Genomic DNA, 20,682 nt, shown 5'->3' on the forward strand with positions numbered 1-20,682 from the left:
GAACCACGAAAGGACGGGAAAACTAAAAGTCTCAAGGTATTAGAAATCGGAATTCAATGAGACTGCTAGTGGGTGCTAAAAATGGTGATACTACCATTGTAAAAGATAAGGCAGTTGCTGGTGCATTAGGTAACCCGGTTCTATATTCCGCTCGACTTTGAATTACTAGATAGTCACATGCCCTTCCATCAAGCATCCCTAGGTGATAGGTTAGAATATGAACTCTCTTTTAATGACTACGACAGAGTAATCAAAACCGGTGGCAATGATGCTAGCTATTCCATTGACAATATCTCACTGGAGTATCATATAATAACAGATCCTGAATTAGCCAGACAAATGGAAGCGGAAGTTTAGCCATTTTATACAATCGCATGCGAGATTTCCAGGAACAAAAGAGATACGACGTGGAATATCAATCTAAACCTCCCCGCTAGATCGTTGAAGGGTATTCCAATGTTGTTAGAGGACCCTTCTGAACCATTTTTAAGAGATACCGAGGTGTTCTACAATCCCAAGATTACAAAAGTAGAATTGACTATCGAGGGCATGCCTAATCATATATATTGTCAAGGCATGTGATCATATCAACAGTGGGGTGAGATTAAAAAACTCCCTTCTATAAAACAAAGCCTAGAAGTTAACGTGGTCGCAAAAAATCTGTATCTCGGGGATGTATCACAGGCTGGATTCCTTACCACGAAGTATGTGCTACAGCTCGACATGCGAACCACAGATGATGATCAACTACACGGCAGTGGGCAGAGAATAATGAAAAATGATAGTGAGGGTGTTACTATACAGATAATGAAGCTCGACAAAACGGCTTGTAAATTAGACATATTTGTACGTGAGTATGAATGCGCAACTTAATATACAGAATCGAAAATTCGTGCAAGCGATCTATTAATAATCTTTTGCCTAAAGAACCACACTGGGCTATCATCTGCGGGCAAACCGGAAAAACAGCTTTTATTCTGGATATTTTACAAAGTCATTATCAGAATGTTTTCGACCATACTATTATTCTGTGACCGACTATAAACTTAATAAAACATTCAAGAGAATGGGTAATGAATGATCCCGGGGTGTACAAAGTTGATCCGGGCGATCGTTTACAAGACTGTTTACGAGTATGTCACAAAAAATACAAAGGAGAATCATCCCTTTTCATAATAGACGACTGCAGTGCGAGTAAAGAACTTACCAAAAAGAAAGATATGCTTTCATATTTAGCTTTCTCCAGATGACATATGGAGCATATAGCGTTTGGGTCCTTACTAAAAAATACAACTCTGTCCTGAAAGATCTCAGAGAGCAGACCAAATGGGTAGCCCTGTTTCATTGCAAAGACTGAGATTCATTTGAGGAATGTCTGCACGAAAATGATGTTATTTCTACCAAGCTCGAGTGTGTTGAAGTCAGAAAACTGTAAGCAGAAACGAAGCCCTGTAAACTTGTATTGAAAGCAAAACATAGCAAACATTAGCAACTGCTTAGCTAAAATATAGCAAACTTTAGCAACTGCTTAGGCATGTCTAGACTAGGAGCTACTATGACTAAAACAATAGGTTGGCTATAGTACAAATATACACAGCTGTAGCTGGTACGTTTCTTCCTATCCCACCAGAAAATCACATGTATTTATGCGAATCTCTCGAGAAAGACCCATTCATCGCTTTAACACTTTGGCCACTGCTGCCCGATAAATCGGGCAGCTACTGTCCAAGTCCCTCACACAGCTGACGGCAAAATCGGACGCAATGACACATCATTCCATGGAATTTCCCCGTTCTTTTGGCGCGAAAATCGAGGATAGGTTATGTGTTTTCACGAAAAGTATATTTTCTTGCTTGAATCGGTAAATCTAGCGTAATGGCAGCCTACTACGATTCGGATAGCGATCAGATGCCTGATATCAATTTTATTGGGAATAATAATGTGTTTGATTTAAATTATTTCCGCGAAGGGGAAAGGGAATTTCATGAATATTTTGGTGAATATTTTGAGGGTTTTGACGATGCTTCCTCCCACAACTTTCAAGAATGGGACAGGCAGCGGGACTACAATGGTGGAGACATGAGGGATTTTGAAGAGGAGACAGGTAAGAGAGTCGTGCTATTGTTTTTTTCCAAGTGTTTTACAATGATTCTGTGTTTGAACAGATTATCAGGTCGACAAATAAGAATGCAGCCTACAAGTGAATGTGCAATCCAAACAACAACACAGGTGAGTGGCATGAAGTAACACTTCTTCTTCTTTTTTAATTTATTTTGCTGATCGTAATCCAAATTGTGGTTGGCCAGTTTGTCGTATGTTCTTGTATTTTGCTCAATTTGAATAAAATTGTATTTCCATATTCATGTATATTTTTCTTGTGTTTTACATCTTAGTTTAAATTTTTGTAACTGTAATAATTCTTTATTTATTAATTGATTTAATTAAGTACTAATATAATTTATCATGCAATTGTAAATAGCAATGTATTGTAAATATGTTATCACAGCTTGTATATTTGTAGAACTTGAATTTACGATCTTTCCGTCCTTTTACAATCTTTCCATCCTTTCAGATCAATCTGATATCTTCCCAGTGATGTCTTTCTTATAGCAGCTGTGGTTCAATGTTCAGGTAATGTGATAAATAACTATTTCATTACTTAACTACTTAATTTTTGTTTCAAATCCAGAAAAAAAGAACAAAATAAATCTGATATTTGTGTTTTTTACCTGTGTTAACAAGTTTACCAAACAGGATGTAAGTGTATCATAAGTAATATGTGACATCAGTATAGAAAACAAAGTCAGTACAAAGTGTTGTAAACTTGTTTATTTGTTTACAGATGTGCATGAAGAGGATTTACCTGCAACACCTGGGATTACCAGTGGCGTTTAATATGACGACCTCCGCGTTATGTTTACCTTGAATCTGTGATTTATTTTTGTGATTTTTAATACAATTTGAGCCCAAATTCATTGTTTGTTATCATTTTTTCAGTGTTTTCAAGTTTTATATCACCTGAAAACACCTGTAATTAAAAAATAACAAAGGTTAGCGACAATTACAACAAAGAATATTACAGTATACATAATCCTCTTTGCAATGATGTATGATAAGTATATATCAAAAGCAAGTTTCTGGTAGAAAAAATGCATAAAAAATGATAGTGTGATTTTCCAATAATACTGCCAGGGAGGCCAGTGTACAGGCCTTGTCAGTGTGAGGGACTGCAGTGTTTCAAGGGACGTAACTCTGGGGCAGCCAGGGATGAAAAAGTTAAGCGCAGTAAGCTGTGAGTTTTACCGTAGATACAGAATGTTCTTGGCGCTGCTTACCACCGCTTTAATAACGGCTAGGTATTGTCAATTTAAACATATGTGCCAACTTAATAATATAAAGAACGAAGTTCAAATAAATAATGGAGGTGGAAATACCACAAGTGATTGCAGAAACGCCACAAGTGAACGAGGAAACACCACAAGTGAATGTGGAAAGCCCACAAGTGGGAGTGACTAAGAATCCTCAAAAGGTTGCAGACGGTAAAAGGGGAGCTCTAGCGCCGAAAGCAAAAGCCCACACTGAACATTGTACTCACCTGATTAAAACTTAGGTTCCCTATGCGATAGGCTTTATAGCAGTGGTATGGTTGTTTTTTAAGACCGGAGAAGAGAGAACACCGCGAGTCGAGGTTCAATTAGAGTTAAGTCCTCATGTAATGTTATAAAAGCATGACTACTCCAGTTACAAATGGTAAAATGTTGGTGAACACAGCGTATCATTGAAAGATATGCTAAATATATGCTAATCAAACAAGGGCTTATCCCAGAAGACATAATGAAGTAATTAAACAGTGTCAGTTTTATACACCGTCAGAGGCTCACAAAGACCCTGAGAGAGCATTTATAATTTTTGGTTTGTCGGTAGTTGCTATTTTTAGCTACACTATTACACATAAGCCATGAATTATTAAGCATAAACCATCAGCTGTTAATAACCAAGACAGCTCAGCTATGACCTGGCAACATATGAGGCAGCATAAATAGCGCTGAGTCTTATCAGCTATGAGCTATTAATAGTCATGACAGCTCAGTTGAGCCCTTGTTATTAGCTATGAACTGGTGACATACTATTAATAACCATGGCGCCTAGCTGGGCAGAGACATGGTTGATTTGCCTTTAGACAAATGATATGATAAGTGTATAACAACCATAAATCTGTGCAGATTTACACAAATGGGAAAGCCCATTATGTGTGGCAGGCATTGCGTGAAAGAATTTTGTGGAATTCATGCTTACTACATTAGACAGGGAAATATAAACTATACATGTTCTGTATGTGGGATTGGGGCCAAAGGCTGTTACTGCTTATGCAAAAAACACGTCGCTGATCAGATCAGGAACAAGATTATTTACGCCAGGAAGAGAGATTACATCAACGAGAGGAATAGGTTGGGAAGAATACATGTTTAGGTATATGAAAAATTACCATTTAGACATTTTTCTCATTTTGCATATACCATTACATCACAATGGTTTTTGTCAGAGAGTTGAAGGCTTTAGCAAAACAACGTGGTCTACGTGGTTATTCTCGAATGCAAAAGGCTGAATTGTTTACCTTACTCGGTTTGGAATACAACAAACCCCAGACTGTTAGAGTACTCAAAGCTCAAGCGAAAAATAGTGGGCTGAGAGGTTATTCTCGAATGAGAAAAGCTGAATTGATTGATTTACTAGATAATAATCAATCAGTTGTTGAGCCGGTTGTTGATAAATATCAACCCGCTGTTGAGATTTGTACCCACAGGCGGCGTGGGTAAATATCTAAAAGGTTGGAAGATGGATATTAATTCCAACATGGATGTTAATGATGCTAAACCCATTGTATCGAGCAAAATTAATGAGCAGTTAGTAACGCAGACGATAGCGCTGAATATACCAAACCTTATTTCTGTGGCAACCAAGAAGTTATAACCAAATCTGAGTCAGCAGATACAAGAAACTTTAGAACGCTGGACTAATAGAGGTTCTTTATATTTAGATAAAACAAATTATATGCTTTTGAAAGGTGGATCTTATATAGATTTACCCTCGTATGATAAGAAGAAACAAGTCATAATTAATGTAAAAAATAAAGGTGATGACTGTTTCAGAATGATGATAATATCTGCCTTGTTCCCCGCAGACAAACATCCGGATAGGCCTTTTAGCTATCCCCAAAATGATGGACTCAACCTTGATGATATAGACAAACCTACACCAATCTCACAAATTTATAAGGTGGAAAAGCAAAATAATTTAGATATAAATGTTTTCGGACATTCTCCTTAAGGCATTGTTGTACACAGGATAAGCTCCGCCCCAAAACATATTCCCAGAATCAATTCATTTCTGATCGAAAAAGATGGGGAAATATCATTATCTGTGGATAAAGAGTTTAAGCAGGCTATTATGAGATAAACAAAACATGTGGGAAAGAAATATTTCTGTGAAAGATGTCTGCATGGAATACTGCAGACAATATCTATTAGAAGTGCATAAAGAAGACAGCAGAAAATATATATTAATACTTGAGCATTATTGTAATCAAATGCCAGCACCATACATAATTTACGCTGACTTCGAAGCACTTATCAAACCAATAGAAAATACCGAACACATTACTGAATGTAGTTTTACGTACAAAACTCAAGAACATACTCCTCGCGGGTTTGGATAGATAGTTGTAAGGTATGATGGGAAAACAAATGCGCCCGTGATTTACAGAGGTCACGATTCAGTAGAAAAGTTCCTAAAATATCTGCAAAATGAAGAGAGAATAATCAGGGGAATTTTATCGTGTAAGAAACCCATGTGTATGATGAGGGATGATTGCAGAGCCTATAAGAAGTAAACTAGTTGTCATGTTTGTAATAATCTCCTGAATGGGGATACTGTAAGAGATCATTGTCACATCACGGGTAATTATCAGGGAGCCGCGCTTGACGAGTGTATCTTGAAACTAAAAATGAATTCTCAAAGAATCCCCGTTGTGTTTCACAACCTTAGAGGAGAGGATATGAGGACTAAAGAAAATACACAGAGTTCATAAGTTTGATCAAAGACTTTGGATGGAGCCCTATATAATGCTGAACACAGATTTAAGAAAGATGGCTTCCGGCAATTTCGAAAAGAAACTATATAAGCTCATGAAAAACTATGGAGAATCTAAGGAAGCATGTTGATGTTAAATTGGTCAGATCTCATGTGGAAAAAACTTATAGCCAGTCCGGCTTTTAACAGAAGCAAGATATTTGATAACGACTTAGCCGCATTACATATGCAGAAGAGTAATATAAAATTCAACAGACCGGTGTACGTTGGTATGAATATTCTTGACTTGTCAAAACACTTAATGTATGAGATTTATTACGACGAACTTAAGAAGCAATACGGCGATAGATGCAAGGTGTTATATACTGACACAGATTCTTTGTTGATGGAATACAAACCGAGGATGTGTATAAAGATATGGCAGAAAAAATAGATATGTACGATACGAGCGATTACCCTAAAGATAATCCATTACACAGCTCAGTAAATAAAAAGGTGTTAGGTAAGAAGAAGGATGAATGTGCTGGAACTCCTATTGCAGAGTATGTCGGATTAAGACCTAAGATGTATTCTATAAAGAAGTCTGATAATGGGGAGATAAGAAAAGCTAAAGGTGTAAAGTAGAATGTGTCATTTTCATCGCATCGGATGGTTTCTTCCCGATTAATCTTGTTACTTTATTATTTAGCGCTGATACAACAGCTGATTATCATGTCACCAATTCGGTTGATCTTAATCGATCAGATTTCACTTCAATCCCATACTAATATCCAAACAAACGTTCTGGTAATGTCTTTCTTAAATCTTTCAACAATAGCTTGGCTATGGGGGGCCTCTTTTTCACCACGCCTTATTGTGACATCGTGCTTTGTTAATAGTTTAGTTACTGATCCCATAAACTCGCGACCAGGATCAACTTGAAACAACTTAACCAAATTAGTGGTCTGCGTTTGTATATGTGGCTCGTGGTTAATGGCTCAGCCTCTTTGTACCGAGTAGCTAGATCTACTACGGTTAAAGCATATTTATATGTTTTGCGTCTTACCTTATCATGGTGTAGAAACAAGAGGTCAGCCTGATGAACTTCATTCGTTGTAAAAATATCAAACTTCTTCCTCGGTATGTAACATGGGGCCAGTAAATATATTTGCCACATCGCTTGTGTTTTTAACCAATCCTTGGCTACATCTTTAGATACCTTAGCCGCGGTGGCTAATTTTTGAATTGCTCCTATACCTTTCCAATATCCATGCGGGCTATAGTAAATTTTATCCATTATCAATTAATATTGATGTTTCTTTTAATACGAGTCATGATGATCATTGAATTGCATCATGGTTTTTGCATACAAAATTACCTCTGTAGTAGCTGTGTAGGGCACCAGTGGCAGTGGTCTAGAATCACCATTACCTATACTACTCCTTCATAGAATATATATTTTATTCACATGTAGTCCATATAGTTGTTTATCATTTCTTGGTGATTATAAGGAAATATATATATTTCATAAGACGGACATTTATGTTTGTGTCATTGTCTTTATTTTGAATACATATACATTTTTTTTAATATGTGGAAGACATAATCACGTTCAGGAATCCATGGTATGTATGGAGTTTTTGTTGTTTTGATTTTGATAGAAATTCTTTCCTTTTAACCCAAAGACTAAGTTGACTAATATATACTACTCAAAAGAAGTTAGGGAACACTGGTATGTTTGCACTGAAAATCAAAAAGGAACAGAAAACGAAGACATGTGCAGTAAATTCAATAATGACCGAGTATACAGTAAGAAAGAATCATGAACAATCCACTACATTTCATAAAGTGAACAGGTGTTGATGTCAATGTCACTGGGGTCAAAATTTGAAATCCAGGCCATGAGAGAAAATTCAGTAACGAGTGTGTCCGCCCCTAGCAGCCACACATGCAACACAACTACACCTCATGGATGTCACTAATGTCTGTAGTGTGTTCTGTGGGATAGCATGCCACTCCAAACTCAGCCATTGAGCAAGCTGGCGCAGATCTTGAGGTGGAGGGTGGTTCTCCCTAAAACGTCTCGTTAACAGATCCCATGGGTGCCATATTAGGAGAATATGCTGGCCATTTCATGTGAGTAACATTGTTTTGTTCCAGAAAGTCAGTGACTATCCGTCTAGCACGTCATCCTGGAAAAACGCCTGTAGGCCTATTCGATGAAGACAAGGAATCACAATTGGTCTCAGAATCTCATCCCTGTAGGGAACAGCATTCAAATTCCCGTTGATAACATACAGATTGGATCTGTTATGAAAAGAGAAGTCGGCCAACACCATGATACTACCACCACCAAAATGATTCTGCTCACGGACGTTGACGTCAGCAAAACGTTCCCCACGCTGTCTGTAGACAAGAACACGACCGTCATTATGCTGCAGTGAGAACTGCTGACCACTGTTGTCTTGTCTACTGTCAGTGTTGCCGTGCCCATGCGTCTCTGGCTGCTCTGTGACGCGGAAGAAGAAGCGGTCTAACGGCTTGATGTCGGGGTCTTATGTTTCTTTCCCTTATACGGTTTCTTATGGTTTGGTCACTGACATTTGTTCCTGTAGCAGCCCTCAGTTGCCTTTGAGGATGGTTTGCAATGACTGTTCTCCTCCTCAATGCTTCAACAACAACGTACCGGTCTTCTCTTCCTGTTGTCACACGAGGACGTCCTGACCTTGGTCTATCCCGTTCTGTCTGTGTTTGTTGGAATCGCTGACGTAATCTGCAAATGACAGATGGACTAACATTTAACCTTCCAGCAGCTTCCGCTGTGAAACATTCTCATTTAGCCACCCAATAGCTCTGGCTTGTTCTTCAATCGTGAGGTGTCGACGTTGTTGCACGTTGAACACAGTGATGCAGTTTCATAGCGACCTGCCTTTATCAACCCAAATTTTGCACAGAAATTCCTTGTGGCTCATGCTTCATGAGAATAAGGGAGCAAAAGCATGATCTCCATTTTTATGGCAGCTGTGAGGAGGAGATTACAACAGAAATTTCCATGAAAATGATTGCTGGTCAAAATGAACGTTGACGAGCCCAGTATTCTTTGTTCTGGTCATAAAGTCACTTGAGTAAGGGTAGTCTTCAATATCAGTATGTTAGCCGCCGATCAGGAGGCCATTTACCAAATTAAAAAGGAATCGAATGAACAGTGCTACAAAATATCAGTGTTCCCTAAATTGTTTTGACGAGCATATTATGTGAGGGTTTTTTTCATGTAAAAATTGTTGATATTGATGGAATTTTAAAATAGTGTTTGTTTAATTATTATGAAGTAGGGTTTTACATATAACTAATCAAGACAAGTGAGCACAAGCACAACCAAATACGTCACTGTTGATAGGGGTAAAAAGTCATATGATATTAACTGATTAGGTTTGGACTGTTGAACTGATTATCCTTCCATCCTTTCCGAAGGTGAGGAATATCTGAGACATAATTGTAATGATAACATGATCTCAACAAACAAACCGGCAGCCAGTTCCTTCCATCCTTGCCATATGATGAGGAATATCTCGGACAAAGCTGTGATCAGAACATGACTTTGAACAAACAAACCAGCATCAAGTTTTTTCCATCCTTGCCATTGTGAGAAATATCTCAGACAAAGCTGTGATCAGAACATGACTTTGAACAAACAAACCAGCATCAAGTTTTTTCCATCCTTGCCATTGTGAGGAATATCTCAGACAAAGCTGTGATCAGAACATGACTTTGAACAAACAAACCAGCATCAAGGTTTTTCCATCCTTGCCATTGTGAGGAATATCTCAGACAAAGCTGTGATCAGAACATGACTTTGAACAAACAAACCAGCATCAAGTTTTTTCCATCCTTGCCATTGTGAGGAATATCTCAGACAAAGCTGTGATCAGAACATGACTTTGAACAAACAAACCAGCATCAAGTTTTTTCCATCCTTGCCATTGTGAGGAATATCTCAGACAAAGCTGTGATCAGAACATGACTTTGAACAAACAAACCAGCATCAAGTTTTTTCCATCCTTGCCATTGTGAGGAATATCTCAGACTAAGCTGTGATCAGAACATGACTTTGAACAAACAAACCAGCATCAAGTTTTTTCCATCCTTGCCATTGTGAGGAATATCTCAGACAAAGCTGTGATCAGAACATGACTTTGAACAAACAAACCAGCATCAAGTTTTTTCCATCCTTGCCATTGTGAGGAATATCTCAGACAAAGCTGTGATCAGAACATGACTTTGAACAAACAAACCAGCATCAAGTTTTTTCCATCATTGCCATTGTGAGGAATATCTCAGACAAAGCTGTGATCAGAACATGACTTTGAACAAACAAACCAGCATCAAGTTTTTTCCATCCTTGCCATTGTGAGAAATATCTCAGACAAAGCTGTGATCAGAACATGACTTTGAACAAACAAACCAGCATCAAGTTTTTTCCATCCTTGCCATTGTGAGGAATATCTCAGACAAAGCTGTGATCAGAACATGACTTTGAACAAACAAACCGGCAGCCAGTTCCTTCCATCCTTGCCATGATGAGGAATATCTCAGACAAAGCTGTGATCAGAACATGACTTTGAACAAACATACCAGCAGCCAGTTTCTTCCTTCTTCCTCAGTTCATGCCTTTTGATATGGTTTGTTTTACTTTTGACCTTTACTAAAATGTCAAATAATGAAGTCTTCTTTATGACAGGTGTACTTGTATATATTCAATATGCACATGACTGACTTTGGTTCCAGCGGAGGAGGAGCGAGGTGAGATGTGATATGGACATATGGTGTTCTCTTCAGATGTTCTGTTTATATGTTCTGTCATTCCATGAGAAAACTTGACAGCTGAGAAGCAGTGTGTTGTTACTTTGTTGCTCTCTACTAACTTGCTCTCCCTGAATACTGTTTTCTAATTACAAAGAAATGCTCATGGTAGTCCTTATGAATAATGAATAGTTATTATTCATATTTACTTAAAAAGTTTTAGTCTGTTTTTAGCTGACAAGTGCTGTAAGGGAGCTTTAACTTACATCCCAATTTGGAAGCTGGGCATCAAGTGTTTTCTTTTAAATGTGATGTTTGCTGAGCACTTTTCATGTCACATCTCTTTCTTTTCTGTTTTTTTAGATGTGGATTTACTTTCTGCAGTTTTTGTTTGATGAGAGGATTCACTAGATTTTTGATTTTCAAAGATTTCAAACAAATATCTCACACTTCCTGACCACAATAAACAGGCCTCGACTTTATCTAAATCTAATGCCCTGACCACTTATCTTCATAATTTTACCTAGAGCTTTTTTGTCATATATGTTATATATAATGTGATTTCTTAACAATTTAATCCGCTATTGAACAAAGATCTTTTGGAAGTGACATTCATTCAGGTATCTGGCATGTTGATCCTACAGAAATGTGAATCACAGGTTTCTGATTCATGAGTTTTGGAAAATTTCTGCATGTGAATGACTCTAAAAGAGGTTTATTATGGTCAGTCCTGTTTCTCTCTTTATTGGATGACTCAGTCATACCATGGGTGTAAAATACAAACATGCTACAATGTATAGATCTCTGTTTTAAGATCAGTGTTACCTGATGTCCATTACCATATCCATACCTTGCCATGACAATAACTTTGTTGTCTGTCACAGTACTGACTTAAGATAAGGTATAGAGGAGTGAACAAAACTTGCTGTAATCTAGAATGATGCTATAATTTAAAAACATTTTCCGAATAATATGTGTTGCACAACCTTGCATGTGTCATTACAACTGGAAAAGAGGGCATGTGTCAATGTTTTTTTCTCTTCGGCTAATGGATGTGAGTAATGTTAGATTTACTCATATTTTTCAGACAGTACTGAGTAGCATTTATAGTTTCATGCAGTATATTTCTATACCCATTTATTAAATGTTTTCTTAGTTTTACTGTCTATTTCTTTCAGATGAAGTACCACCAACAATTCGATGCCCAGATCCAGTGGTAGAGGAATTCAAGGAAGAAACTGACCACAAATATTGGCAGTTTAGTGTATCTGCATTAGGTATGATTGTAAGTGATGACAGTGGCAGCACTCCCTCTGTTCTCTTCAACCCTCCAGCACTGAACATTTCTGCAGCCTTCATCAGCCAAGCCAACTTTGTTCAATGGGTCACAGCTACTGCAATTGATGCTGCAGGAAATAGGAACACATGCCGATTCCAGGTCATGGCAAAAGGTGGGTATTAAGAAGGAATTGCCTATAATATTTAGCTTGGCATGCCAGGTTCCCTGTAATTAACGAATCCACTAGTCAATAAAAGTTTTACCATCTAGATCAAACATGAGTTTAAAGGAGAAATAGCCAACAATAATAATCTAGGTGTGCCAGATTTCTTTCAGTTAACATGTCCATACAAAATGGTCACTTTAAAGTCGTGTTTTGTCTAGAGATCCAAAGAAGGTTATATGACCATCATTTCAGTTATAACTTGACAATGTTATTTTGAGATAGGCCAAGTTCTATATCAAGATCAAAGGAAGATTTTAGGATGATATTGCTTCAGCTGAAGCTTATCCATGGTGTCACTATAATGTCAAGTTTCACAGTAGAGATCAATCTGGCTATACTTCCATGACAGAGACAAATGGCTCAATTTTAGGCTGGATCCAAGTCAGATTCATATACAATATTTGATGCACAACAACTTGTAAGTAAGTGAGTTTGGTTTTACGCCGCTTTTAGCAATATTCCAGCAATATCACGGCGGGGGACACCACAAATGGGCTTCACACATACAACAATTGGTAATTCAAGTTAATCAATGTGTTCTTGGTTATTTATACAAATTGTGATTTTTTTTCCCCTATAAAATGTACCAAGTATATGTACTGTCAATATCGCACAACAACCATATATGTCTCACATCACAACTTATGCTGAACTAATGCAAGACCATTTTCATTTGTCAAAATTAAGCATGGAAGTCAAGTGGCCTTGTCATTATGCTGATGAAATCATGAAAAAAGTATGGGGCCCAAATATTCCCAATCCTATTATGTCAAACCTTGAGGACCACAGAACCCCTCTGGATTTATAAATGCTTGTATAAAGTTATAGCATTTCTGATAGTTTTTTTTATTTTGATGACTGATTACCCTCTTTCATACGGAAGTTGATTGGTCCATTCATGAAAAATCTAGGTTCAATATAATTTTAGCAAATGATGTTGTATTCATTGATTCCTGTTAACTTTCAGCTGCCATTTGTTCACCAATGTCCATCCCCAAGCCTGTGAATGGTCAGAAGTCCTGCACAGCCCTCAGCAATAATGGTGGCTACAGATGCCATCTTACTTGTGATGCTAACTACGCCTTCTATGACCAGTCTATCCCGACACCTGTATCCTGTATCACAGGAAGTCCGTTCCCTCAAGCTGTGATTCCTGCATGTTCTTTCACACGTAAGTCACCAGGGAGAGCAGTAGTGTATGGTTTAATTTCAGGGTTGTTTTCTTTTATTTTCAAAATTTAAAGTTTGACCTGGTTAGTAGGAGAATGATCTTTTTCTTCTAACTTCAGTCCCCTGAGGTTCCAACAGCATTTCCTCCTCCAAACCCGTATTCACAGTAAACATGTTTCTGCCTTCTGTTTGTTTCAGGATCTGAGACGGCCAAATTCACACAGATCATCAGATTTACTTATGATGCTAGTACAGCCAGTACTCTGGCAGATACCTGTAAGCAGGGCTATGCTACTATGATGACACCAATACTTAACAACCAGAGAACAAAGCTCAACAATTACTGTCTTAATTTACGAGAAGTGCCGACTCTTATTCTCCTTATTGCCAGCCCACAGAATGATATTTCCATCAACACAGCTACAAACAAGGTAGGTCAACTACATGGACCTATTGGTTTTCATTGTACTGTGTATCTGAAAGCACAGTGTTTGATTAGCTGGATAAACTGAGTTGACCCTGAATAAAGCACCACCATAAGGACAGATTAGGTCCCCAGTTACCCATGTTTGTCGTAAGAACTGACCCAAGAAAATATAGTGGTTACACTAAGTGCCTTGACTGATTGTGTCATCGTGCGCTGATACTGTGGATGGTTGCTCATACTGTCAACTGCTTGTTTGCCTGGCTCAGAATTGATTCGTTACAGGCAGCAGTGATATAGCTGTGATGTTAATAAATTTGCTCACTAATGAGTTGAAGTTATATTGAATATGTTTTATTGATTTGTAATTATACTTATCTTGCAAATACTTTACCTCTATTATATCACTACCATAAATCCTGTATTTTTAGCTGCAATCACACCATACTAAACTTTTAGATTTGCAACTGGCATCCGCTTCACTATCAACTATATAGAAAGTAGTTGTCCCCACAATAACACTTTGCAGCTTACAGCTCTTCTGTGCATGAAGGCAGGAAAATCTCACTTCTTTCCAAACATTAGTTTACTAAGACAGGTGATTGGGCAGGTAGGAAGGAGTAATTCTGATGTAATGCTGAAAAAATATTTCTTGGCTCTCAGGCACCAGCAAATCATCACAAAGTCCGCCTCACGTTTCGATTATATCTCCATTTTCAAAAAAAAATATCGTTAAACACACGACCTTAAAAGTGAAATGCTACAATACTTAAAAACAATGTGATCCAGTATAATGTGCAGTTACTTCCCTTTCCATGCGCACTGCTTTACTGCAAATCTTCACCTCTGTGAGTGAAACATTGTCCATACAGTACACAAATACCATTGAATTTGTAAATCATCATGTCTGGTGATGTTTTATCGCAAATTTAATGTTTTCATTGACCAAATTTGCAAACAGCAAAACAAGCACACAAACTCTTTTTGCCGCCATTACAATAACCATGATAACACGCGAGATGTGCAGTAAAGCAGTACGCATGAAAATGGAATTAATCAGTAAAATCTAAATATGTTTTACATTTGTATACTTATCTTGCATTACTCTGTATTGCATTCACTGCTGTCTTTTGACAGAGAGACAAACTGTGTGAGATCCAGCTGCTGAAGAAAGTTGTATCAACTGCCAGGAAGCAGCAACCCCTCACACAGTCGGCACGTGACCCAGAAGTCATAACGTCACATCAAAACACATAATTGATTTTTCACCTCCACTGATGTACGTACCGGTATTATTGTTTCTATATTTTGTGTGTTTGTATGCTGTTACATTGTTACCTGTTTATTGGCCGTGACCTTCAGGGTCTTCCCATTCGTAATTTGTTACGTTTATGGCTCGTTTGTGGCTCTAGTCACTCCAATTCTTTCTTTGGATTGGGTAAAACATTAAATTTATGTGTTTTGTTTTTGGCGTGCATAAAGCTTTGCCTTTTCGCTACCTTTTAGCGTAATTGTTTGGTCTCATAAACTCATCAAGTTTTTGAGTTACATTATGCTTCCCGTACTTTGTGGTTTTGCCACATATATATGTTTTGCTTAAATTCCAGATTTTCTGCCCCGCTGCACTTGTTGCTGCGGGAACAAATCTGGTCTGGGACGCTCCTTCTGCCGTGATTGCACGACGCCCTGTACTTTCACAACGCATTGCCAATGTTGCAGTCCTTCGTCGCTGTGATCCTTCAACTCGATACGAGTATCCAGGACACACCTCACTCAAAGTGCTCGTCAACCCCTGATATGGCTTGCAACTCAGAGACTGCGGTCTTTCTACACCACCCTTGCCATCACCTTTATCGACAACAACGTCCCTTCTGGTGACGCCTATAACAGGACCGGTCTTCCGTCTCCTCTGCCATCTATGTTAACAGCAGCTACGCAATCAGTGCTCCTAGCGTCTGAGTATCTCAGCTGAGCTTCCCAGCGCCTCCATTGCTAGCAACACCACTGGCGCTCCTGAAAACCAACACCACCCCAGCCTGAGTATCTCAGCCCAGCTTCCAGGCGCTCCTGGCGATCCCTGTGCTCCCGACGCTCAGATCAACAAGCTTCAACAAGCTCAGATCAACAAGCTGAGTATCTCAACCAATCTTCTACTTCGGCATAAGGGGTGCCATTGGCAATTGCCTCTCCGGCACCTCGTTTCAAGGGATGAAAGGTTTGAACTTTAAGACAACGACACCTTCATATCTTAAGCCTTGGCTACCAAATACAGCGTCGATTTTCTACTTCATCCCACAACCTTTCCATCCACCCCTGTTGACTACATGTCTAGTGTCGTGTTGTCGTCCTTCATCGTCACCTCGTCATCATGTCCATGGACAACATCGCCATGATGTGGAGTTTGAGGAACCAGGGTACTCTCCTGACACTGATTTTTGTCGCGCCTTGGTGGCCGGCCAGAAGTTGGTTCGTCGACCTATGAAACATCACCAGAGACCATTCCCTGGAACTTCCGGTGTGGTCCAACCTACTGCTCCACCCACATAGTTGGTTGCCACACCCTAAAACCCGCACGGTTTTGTCTGCAAGCCTGGCACATCTGCAGAAAAGCCCCTTGAGCCAAGGGCGATTGGGCTAGAGCGGCCCAGGCTATAGCTACAGCCCACGGTCTATCTACACGAGGACTGTATGATGATAAATGGTCCTCAAACAGGCATTCAGTTCAGACAAACACCAGGATCTGACAACAGTGTCACCGCAGTTCCTGGCTGAGTTCCTTCTGTACTTGCGCAGCACTCGTCGGTTGAAAGGCTCTACCATCTCCACATACCTGGTCAACTCTGTTCTTGCCATCCTTGACGATCGGAGAATGACGAAAATTTGCGAACTACAGGCCTTGCTGTGCTCTTTGAGGCCAAATAGCTAAGTTGGGATCTGAATGTGGTCTTAAACGCTCTTCGGTCGACTCCCTTCAAACTACTCTTCCTTCTACAACCTAAGGTAGAAGATGGTGTTCCTACTGGTTTTGGCTACTGCCGATTGGGTCAGTGAGCTCCACGACCTCAACGTCACCCAAGTCCAGTTCGAATGCGGTACTCAGGACGCCGTTATCATGGGCCATGCTGGGACTTCATCATAAAGAACCAACACCCAGGACAGCCTGATAGATCATTCATTATCCCCTCTCCCCTCGTCCATTGTGGGTGCCAAGGATGAGGAGGAGTGTTTATTTTGCCCAGTAAGGGCACTGAAGGCTTCCTACTACGATCTAAAGATTGTCGCAAGCCTAGGAAACGCCTTTTTTCTGCCTGTGTCCCCTTCGTCACAGTCAGAGGTCAGCCAGAATTTTTTTTCCGGGTGGATCCAGGTGGTCATTCTCCAAGCTTATAAAGCCGCCAGATTGGACCCTCCTCTAAAGCTATCAACCCACACGAAATCAGGGCGATCGCAGATACCACGGCTTTTCACAGTATAACTGTTCCATCCAGTCACTCATGGAAAGCTGTCCTTGGCGATCGGACACCGCCTTCCCTAGCTACTACATCCGTGATGTAGCCTTGGAAGATGTCCCTGGTTGTAGCCAAACAGGTCACCAATCACCGATGCCACTGATTCTCCAATACCCTGAGCGGGGCCTGTCGACCTTTCTGGTGTTTATCACCCCAGACAAGAGGGCTCTACTGCATTCCGCGTTTGCTCTTAGGTCATTTCTAGTTTTGGGCTACCCGCTTCATTCTATTTCTGTCACCTATCCAGGTTTTACTTTTTGCATCTACTCTCTTACTGACGACAGGAATGGTAGTAGATGTTGACACCGATGCTGACGCCAACGCTGCTGATTCTCCGATAACCCGAGCGGGGCCCGTCGACCTCTCTGGTGTTCCTCACCTCCAGACAAGAGGGCTCTCCTGCGTTCTGCATTCGCCCTTGAGAATGGTCATAGGTATTAACGCCGCTGATTCTTCGATATCCCAAGCTGGGCCCGTTGAACTCTCTGGTGTTTATTACCCCAGATTAGAGGGCTCTTCTGCGTTTCACTTTGGCTCTTGGGTAAGTTCTAGTTTTTGGCTACTCGCATCATTCTATTTCTGTAACCTGTTCGGGTTTTTCCTTTTTGCATCGACTCTTATTTCCTGAAGACACGAATGGTCGTAGATGTTCCAATCATCACTTGTATGCGGTGCCGATTCATCGGACCTTGACAAGGGTTTACTATGGATCACATCTGAAGGTATGCCCACAAGCCATGCCTTCAGATAAAGATGCAGGATAAGTTGAAAAATTTAGTAAAATCTAATTATTTTTTACATTTGTATACTTGTCCTGCATTACGTCGTCTAAGTGCCCTCCTTCGCTATGCTGCCTCTCCACGAAGTATCAGATGTTATATTTAAAGCAGTTATGTGTTATGATGTGACGTCATGACTTCCGGGTCACGTGCGATTGATGGGGCAGCAGCTGGATCTCACACAGTTTGTCTCTCTGTTAAAAGACAGCAGTGAATGCAATATGGAGTAATGCAAGATAAGTATACCAATGTAAAACATATTGAGATTTTACTAATTACTTCCCTTTTGCATGTGCACTACTTTACTGCACATCTTGTGAGTTATCATGGTTATTGTCATGGCAGCAATAAGAGTTTGTGTGCTTGTTTTGCTGTTTGTAAATTTGGTAAAGAAAAACATTAAATTTGCGATAAAACATCACCAGACATGATGATTTACAAATTCAATGGTATTTGTGTACTGCATGCGGGACAATGTTTCATACGCAGAGGTGAAGATTTGCAATTACATGTGTATTTGTCTCATAAAATAAGTGGGAAATGCTAATTTATATACCCCGTCATATAAAGCGAATCGGAATGAAGCCCATCACCAGTGCCTACATTTGTGATAAAAACATGTTTGTCTTCCACAGAAAAAAATTACATCGTATCCCATCAGCGAATTCAGGAAAACGAACAGATTTATAACAATTAAACTTGGCCAATACAAAATTTGAAATAAAACATCACTAGACATGATGATTTACTGATTAAATTGTATTTCCTGTTCTGATTGCCATTGTTTTGATAAAGATTACCGCGTGTCTTGTCTCGTAAACCAAGCCGGAAGTGATTCGGTCAAACATTCCCCAGTAATATAACTTTAAAGAATTTTGATACAATGAGCGGAAGAATTTATCTGAAACTATTATTTTATCCGGAATAATTTATTCCAATATCATGTAAGTTGCAGCTTTACTATATACATGTGAAATAAATTAATAACCTTAAGAATAACACTTTGGTTCAGCTGATCGCTATTGCGAAAACTTTATGTTGATGTATGATAGTCAAACTACAACAAATATGACTTTCAGCGATTCAATGTATGGCATTTATTATATATATATGACCATGGTTGCTGTAAATAATGGTGAGTTGTGCCATCTTCCAATCACTTCACATATGATTTTGCCGAAATGAATTGAAACAATATTGAATGAAATATTGAATAAAATTAATAAAATAGATTACAAATATAAATCCAGAAATATTATGAACTCTTTTTACAACCAGACATGGTAATTACATGATTAATTTGCATACTTCAGCACTGATTTGCTGACATGGTATTTCCGGTACTACGTACGTGCTCACAGTAATGTGTTCGTGTTCGGGGAAATGGCATTAAAAAATAACTCTTCAACCCCGTGTATAAGACGATCCCCACTCCCCTTTGAAAGCCTCCTAATTCTAGTTATGAAAAACTCGCCTTATTAACAGCGATATTTGGATTTGGATTCTTACTAGTTTGTATGCAACCCAAAAAAAGCCGCCCGCCCACACGATATTTTCAAAAGCTACTGCCTGAGAACTAATTCTTTTTTTTTCAGCCTAATAGAAGTAGTATTCTTAGAATTATAACTATTTACCTCTATTACATCATTGCCAGAATATACCAGAGAGAAGGCAGGTTCTGTTACAATATCTGCCACGGCCTGGTTAACGGTGCCCTTCATGGAGCTATGGCCTGTCCGGATTTTACTGTACTGTGCACTTGTGTTAGTAAATGGCTGACTGCAGAACCTAGCTCTCTCTCACTCTCTTGCTTTGATGTGGGCTTTACACCCCTACAAGCTATTGAAACATGGTGGCAGCGGAATAGAACTATCTTACTCACTTTGTGGTTTGTGTTTAACCCTACTTTTCATTGACAATTGACTCTCTGTGTCGAATTAACTCAAATTCACACTGGCGTTTTACTGTGTGTTAAAAAAAACATGTGGATCGAGTGTGTTGCATATTCAAGGGTCAAGTGGTAAATACTGATTAAATCTGACTGGATTATTGACATAAACTGTATATGTTAACTTTATCTTACTTGAAACATTAAAATTCTAGTCAATCACATGAATTCTAACTCTGACATTTGACAATGTCATCTGACGAATCTACGGAAGCTCAGTCTAGTCAAAACATGGTGACTACTGTCAATGATGCGAGTCATATGACACCGCCTGAACCTCTGAAATTAGGGGATGATCCTGTTAAAAACTGGACATTATGGAAACAAATGTGGGGTCATTACTGTGTAATCATCGGTAAGAGTGATGAAACTTGTAATATGAAAATCTTCAGATCTTACTTAATTTCTACTATGGGAGTAGAAGGACTACAAATCTACAACTCATGTGATCCTTCAGAAACTGCCTCTGTAAAGAACA

General features: G+C 39.1%; 1 protein-coding gene across 1 annotated transcript in view; it reads left to right on the top strand.

Moving 5' to 3' along the window:
* Positions 1 to 20,682, top strand: part of LOC139468275 (uncharacterized) — a 235,319-nt gene that overhangs the window by 73,522 nt on the left and 141,115 nt on the right. The window contains exons 25-27 of the mRNA XM_071250131.1: positions 12,048 to 12,320; positions 13,342 to 13,545; positions 13,743 to 13,975. Coding sequence (XP_071106232.1) covers positions 12,048 to 12,320; positions 13,342 to 13,545; positions 13,743 to 13,975 — 710 coding nt within the window. The remainder of the gene's footprint in view (positions 1 to 12,047; positions 12,321 to 13,341; positions 13,546 to 13,742; positions 13,976 to 20,682) is intronic.

This window comes from Haliotis cracherodii, unplaced genomic scaffold, assembly GCF_022045235.1.
Source record: "Haliotis cracherodii isolate W230 unplaced genomic scaffold, xgHalCrac1.p SCAF_2, whole genome shotgun sequence".
Taxonomy (NCBI): Eukaryota; Metazoa; Mollusca; class Gastropoda; order Lepetellida; family Haliotidae; genus Haliotis; species Haliotis cracherodii.